This window comes from Camelina sativa, chromosome 3, assembly GCF_000633955.1.
Source record: "Camelina sativa cultivar DH55 chromosome 3, Cs, whole genome shotgun sequence".
Classification (NCBI taxonomy): Eukaryota; Viridiplantae; Streptophyta; class Magnoliopsida; order Brassicales; family Brassicaceae; genus Camelina; species Camelina sativa.
The window spans coordinates 12281834-12288871 of NC_025687.1; the positions used below are offsets into that span (position 1 = coordinate 12281834).

General features: G+C 33.4%; 1 protein-coding gene across 1 annotated transcript; it reads right to left on the bottom strand.

The window, feature by feature from the left end:
* On the bottom strand, nucleotides 1-2038 carry LOC104776730 (probable UDP-3-O-acyl-N-acetylglucosamine deacetylase 2). Its single transcript, XM_010500839.2, has 7 exons — nucleotides 1657-2038; nucleotides 1244-1552; nucleotides 881-1087; nucleotides 668-769; nucleotides 502-566; nucleotides 290-434; nucleotides 1-205 (listed from the first exon to the last, which is right to left on the bottom strand). Exons 1-7 carry the CDS (start codon nucleotides 1771-1773, stop codon nucleotides 155-157), a joined length of 996 nt encoding a protein of 331 aa, XP_010499141.1. The 5' UTR covers nucleotides 1774-2038; the 3' UTR covers nucleotides 1-154.

The window sequence follows — 7038 nt, forward strand, 5'->3', positions numbered from 1 at the left end:
AAAAAAAAAAAAAAAAACAAAATTCAACGATCATATTCTAGTAGGCTTAATAGAGCCCAAACCAACAAACTAAGGTTGCGAAAGGATTAACAAACAATTAAACAGAAAGGATCAAAACTTATGCAGACTATGGTTCACAACGAGCACATACTCTTCAGTCAATGGTGAGATGACGTGCTAAGTCAGTGTGCAGTGTATGGCCCGCCTGCATTTGAAAGAGAATATTCTATTAGAAAACTGATCTCTTTAGAATGTCAAGAAAACTAGAAAATTTACAAAAACTATTTGCCTTATATGCGACTATGTGAGCCACGGGGAGTCCTCCATTTCCGTCTCGTCCTAAAAGGGAGAGGTCACCAATTAAGTCAAGGATCTTATGTCGACATGCTTCATTATCAAACCGCAGAGGAGGGTTCATCCATCCATGCTTGGCACTGCATTAGTGATGGCTTCAGTTAAAAATTTTGTCTCTTTGGCCATTCAAAATGCAAGCTTATTTACCTACAAACGATGGCGTTATCCAGAGAACCTCCTTTAATGAGCCCTGCTTCACGCATGCGCTCCACCTGCAAAAAAAAAAAAGAACACCCAGACACAGATGGTTGAAGAAGGAACATCAGTTTACTGATTCTAAAGCTCCTAAGCAACAACAATGGAACTAACCTACCTCTTCATAAACACAGAAGGTTCTTGATGGTGCGATATCCTTTGCAAAGGAAGACTCATGGATAGGTCTCCAAGAAAACCATTGGCAGCCTATAGCAGGCACCTATAAAGTTCATCATCATACACAACATACCGAGTCAATAACAGTCTAAGCACAAGCAGAAATAGAAGATTCTGTTCTTCTGTATTCCTCAAAAATGCCATTAGACCGAACCTGTGGGAAGTCGATAACACAAGTGATCCGAGTCTCAAGAGCTGGAAATGCAGTAACAAAAGAATCGTTCTTGAAAACGTACACAGGCTTGTTCACATGTGCTACCATCTTATCCACACTTTCCCCAACATGGTTTTGAGCCACGTTTATGCCAACTCCTTCTATCGCATTGACCCACTCTTTAGCTGATCCATCAAAAATAGGGACCTGTTCACTTGGTTAGTGTTCCCTACACTCATCTCTATCTTATGGACCAAGTCTCTAAACCAATCTATAGCATACAAATCCAATCAAAGCAGTAACAGGAGACATTAAGTCAACCTATGATTACTCAAAATGTATGTGTGTATTCATGTAACAAACCTCGACTTCTTGATCATCTGAACTTTGGCTTTCGATTTGAATCTTGCAATTATCAACTCCCTTGGCCTCAAGAGCTGATAACAAATGCTCAACTGTTCGGATTTTGAGCTCATCTTTCAACAGCGTAGTGCAAAGAGGCGACTCCTGAGCAAATTCAATCGACGCAGGGATGACTCTGGATCGAAACTCGAAGTATCTACCAGCTCCGGCGATCTCCGGGATTAGCTTAACCGTCGAAATCTTACCGGAATGCAGAGCTTTACCTTTCACCTCCACAGATCCCGCGAGAGTTTGCTGTAATCGTCCACTCTACAGTAACGAACCACAAGTAAAAAAAAAAAACACTCTTAATGATTCCAATAGATATATAAAAAAGTCGTCTATACATGAAAGCGTTAGCGAGAGAGGTGTACCGGATTCAAAGAGACTGCCGGCGACGACGACGACGACGACGCGGTGGAGGAGGAGAATCGGATCCAAGTGTTGAGAAACGACGGCTTAGTGGCTCGGACGGCGACGGAGAGTCTCATTGATTCGGCGTCGGATCAGTTACCCAACCAGGGATTATTGATTTAACATTTAAGTTAAGTACAGTAAGCTGCTAAAACCGGGATCAAGAGTAAGCTTCACTTAACCGGATTATTGATATCACTATTTAAGTAAAGTATGAGTTCTAAACCGGATTAATAAGTATGAGTAAGCTTCTAAACCGGGATTAATAAGTATGAGTAAGCTTCTAAACCGGGAACAGGAAACAAATAAGGTAGTCCCATCCCATGTCGAAGGTGCAATGCTCAATTGAATAAAAAGAACATGTGGCAGGAGCAATTTTTAGATATCAGTTGACTAATAGAAACGAAACTGAGAAATTGACTTGTTGTCTGATCTAATCATCTCTTTCTTTTGTTTACGTGACTCGTTTTTCTGATGACACAATTAACATACGGTTAGGACAGATTATATTTGTAGATAAAGACTACAAAAGAAAACAGTTGTGTAATACAATTTATGAAATCCATATAAAACGATATTCATATAAAATGTATTATGTAGATTATATATTTACAACTACTGATTTCAAAATAATCAAATTTACACATAATAACAATTCATTTGCAAATACAAGAAACAAACAACCAAAACCTGTAATTTAAAAAAAAAAACATATATCTTACAATAAATGAACAAAAAAAAACTTGATAATAAAAAATATCACTAAATACAAAAACAAATTGTCCAGATTAATAAATCCTAGTATATTTTTATAAAAATGGGAATTCTTACATATGCATGACAAAATAAATTAATCACAGTGGTATTAGAATGGAACCTATAAGTTACGTGGAAAATCGGTAATTTCATACCTCAGCTAAGGGGGTATGTTCAATTCCTACAAGATGTTTAAACCTGCGTGAATCCATACATTAAGTTAAATAAAATTAAAATTCACAACTCCAACTCTTCAAACTGTGCTAATACATACCTAAGTTATAACGGTGTTAAGAAATCGTTAACGGCTTCTGAATTGGAAATAAAACTTCTGACGGTGATATGAAAGGTTTCGTTTTGAAAAAAAAAACAAAACTTTTTTTGGTCAAAATGACGTCGTTTCCTTCCTTCTTCTTCTTTCTCTTTCCCCACTCGCGTTTGTTCAAGTCTCGACTCTTGTTTCTTTCATTTTATCAGAAACCTGAGAATTTCCTTCTCGAGAATTTAACCCAGCTCTCTCCTTCGTTTCTATATTCGGATCTACATTTTCTTGTTTTTGATTGAGGTGGGATTTTGTTGAGTCCATACCCAAGGAATTTGGGTTTCTGCGATTGAACCGGCTGCAGAAGAAGAGGATGGAGAACACAGAGTGCGCTAGGGTTGTCGTTAGAATTTAGAATAGGTTGTAATCTTTGGGATTTGATTCTTGTTTCAATTTTGCAAATCCAATTTTATGCGTGAATGAGAAATTATTAAATTTTTCCTAAGATCATTATCGTCGGAGTTGACTCCCGAAATCGTCGTTGGTGACTTTGAACTCGGAAGCGGCACTGTCTTCTCCGCCTTGAAATCTCCGGCGCTGATCCAATTTTCGTCAAAGGCTCTTGGCATCACTCTTGTTTTGATATCTCCATCACCGATGTCTCCTCCTCTTGGATTTGCAATGGTAAATAAAACCCCTAAGTTCATACTGTCACTAATCTTTTTCTCGGATTTGACGTTTCTTTGGGGTTTTAATCGGAATTGAAGCAACAGAGGAGGAGCTTTCGGAGCGAGCGAGCGAAAAAAGGAAGAAGAAGAACAAAGAAGAAGAAGAAGGAAGGAAGCGACATCGTTTTGACCAAAAGAAGTTTTTTTTGGTTTTTCTAAACGACGTCATTCATATGTGGCGTCCACGTTAGATACCGTTAACAATTTCTTAACACCGTTACGACTTAGGTATGTATTAGCACAGTTTGAAGAGTTGGGGTTGTGAATTTAAATTTTATTTAACTTAATGTATGGATTTACACAGGTTTAAACATCACGTAGGAATTGAACATACTCTTGGGATATGAAATTACCGATTTTCCTAAATTATGTTACAAACATATTAAAAACAAAAGTTAAGAAAGTATATACCAAAAGTAAATCTATAATATGATGGGCATATATTAAGGAGTGAGTGGTATTAGGATCAAAGTCTCACAAGACTGCCTCCACTCATTGTTTGATTCTTCAAGGCATAGCAAAGAAGTGGCACATGGGTGCACGCAGCTTTCTTCCCTTTGCTTCCCCCCTTTTCCCCCTTTTTCATCTTTATTTTATTCTTTCCTTTCAAATCATTTGGTGACGACGTCGCGGTAAAACATGGACGGCTTTTATCTGTTAACTACTATCTAACAAATAGTTTGCGTACCTACAAAATAATGGTTACAAGAAACAGTAACGAATCTGCGGTATACAAAAACTAAGTACGTAATCCACCACTAAATTATGCATGACATCTATTTAGCAATCGTACCCATCACACTAAAAAGATTAGTTTATACTAAGTTTAGTGTGTTATAATATTTTCTGTCTCTAAAACGTAAGAGAATAGTTCTCATTTTGAGTAATGGAGTTCATCCCATTATCTCCCTAAGCTAAATGATGCCTAAAATGTTGTATTCATAAGAAAGTGTACCTCTCTCGAGTTTAGCCTTCCAAAACATATGGTACTAAAGTAGTCTACATGTCAGTATTTGAGTCATAATGTGTTCGGTGCAGTGCAGGCTGTGCAGCTAGTTATTTTAGCTACTACACACGTACGCCATAAAAATTCACACGTTTGGTTATGTATATCATCAGTATATGTAACGATGCTATAAGTATTCTTTTTTAAAAAAATTTAATCTGTGTATATTGTGTCCAGTTACATATTATTACGTACACAAAATTGTGATTATACTTTATAACAAAACAAGGCTTCTCGCGTATAATTAGTCTGATCGTTATGTCCGTTACCTTGGATTGTAAAACCCATATATATATATATATAATATTAATAGATCTATATAGTTGATCGACATGTCTCGTTGTAATGCCAAGCATGTGAGAGAGTACGGAATACTAATTAAATAAAATTATCGGTTAAGTAAGATTGCAGAATTTCCGACTGAGGAATATCAAATTGTATAAGCTGCTTAACGTATACTTCTTCTATCTGGGGAAAAGGACGACAAAAGTTTTATTTTACTTTTTTTTTTCTGTAAAATTGAAGAAAAAGTTTCAGACATTATCCTGTTTTTATATATTTGTATATTTATTAAGAAAACCATTTTGATTTAACAAAATAACAACCCCCCCTGTTTTTATTTATGCAAGACTCATACAATACAACATCAGAAATGGTATGATAAAGAATAAAAAGAGGAAAAAAAAATCGAACTAAAATACTCAAATTCAATCCACATTGCAATTCACCACTATACTACAATTACTTAAAACAATTTATTTTGTTAAGGAACTTAAAAATTGTATGTTTGAAACACAAAATATGTTTATGAAAATAAGTCATACATATAGCTCTTTATTCCAAACTTAACGCTAATATTAATCTTAAGTGATCTTTTAAGAATAGGATTCCAAAATATGAGTAGGGATAGGGTGTTAAAAATTCATATACTTTTCTTATCGATGTCCATTAGTTTTTTTACAAAAAGGGTTTAGAAGTTAGAACCAAACCAACCTTACTTGAGAAAAAAGAGAAGAAGCATTATCCCTCGAAAAGAGAAAAAGGCACACAACAGATATTTGGGACATCGAACATTTTCCCTCTTTTCATGCGCAAAGCATCTAAATCCTAATCTTCTTCACTAATTACTAATTACACCTTTTTCTCTTACTAATAACCAGACAATTGAACATTTTGGACCAAGTCAACATATTTTATCCATAATAACCAATTATGAATTATCAAAAGTTAAACACATCTAAGTATCTAACCATATTAGAAATATAAATGGCCTATATGGCTATATATGAATTATTTTCTCCAAAGAGAATGTACAAAAGACAAAGTGATTGACATCAAATACTTAATAAATAGTCAAAAAAAAAATTCAAATATTTTATCCATAATAACCAATTATGAATTATCAAAAGTTAAACACATCTAAGTATCTAACCATATTAGAAATATAAATGGCCTATATGGCTATATATGAATTATTTTCTCCAAAGAGAATGTACAAAAGACAAAGTGATTGACATCAAATACTTAATAAATAGTCAAAAAAAAAATTCAAATATTTTATCCATAATAACCAATTATGAATTATCAAAAGTTAAACACATCTAAGTATCTAACCATATTAGAAATATAAATGGCCTATATGGCTATATATGAATTATTTTCTCCAAAGAGAATGTACAAAAGACAAAGTGATTGACATCAAATACTTAATAAATAGTCAAAAAAAAAATTCAAATATTTTATCCATAATAACCAATTATGAATTATCAAAAGTTAAACACATCTAAAGTACCTAACCATATCAGGAATATAAATTGCCTATACGGTTATATATGAATTATTTTCTCCAAAGAGAATGTACAAAAGACAAACTGATTGACATCAAATACTTAATAAATAGTCAAAAAAAAATTCAAATATTTTATCCATAATAACCAATTATGAATTATCAAAAGTTAAACACATCTAAAGTACCTAACCATATCAGGAATATAAATTGCCTATACGGTTATATATGAATTATTTTCTCCAAAGAGAATGTACAAAGACAAAGTGATTGACACCAAATACATAATAAATAGTCAAAAAAATTCACATAATTTATCAATAATAAGCAATTATGAATTATCAAAAGTTAAACACATCTAAGTATCTAACCATCTTAGAAATATAAGTTGCCTATATGGCTATATATGAATAATTTTCTCCAAAGAGAATGTACAAATACAAAGTGATTGACATCAAATACTTCATAAATAGTCAATACAAAATTTTCTGCTACACAAAACTCAGATTTATTTCTTATTACTACTTTGTATTAATTTTTTTTTATAATACAGTTTACACACTAAGAATTAACTTATTTATTTATTTAATAAAGCTAAACAATAGATCAGGCAAACAATTTCCACTGTAAGCTACTAAAGAAAAATAGTAGAAAACATAGGACTAAACTAATACTACTAATAAATTCTCTAATCTGATTAGTGACTACTAAATTAGTTATTGACTAATCAGAAAAAGGTAACATGTTTAAAGAGTTTAAAGAAGGAGATCATGGTTTAATTAATTACAAATCTTGCGTCATCCC

Coding starts and splice junctions, on each gene's coding strand:
- LOC104776730 (XM_010500839.2), bottom strand. CDS start 1,773: ATGAGACTCTCCGTCGCCGTCCGAGCCACTAAGCCGTCGTTTCTCAAC. Junction 770..880: donor GTGTTATCGACTTCCCACAG/GTTCGGTCTAAT, acceptor TGAACTTTATAG/GTGCCTGCTATAGGCTGCCA. Junction 435..501: donor GATAACGCCATCGTTTGTAG/GTAAATAAGCTT, acceptor TCACTAATGCAG/TGCCAAGCATGGATGGATGA.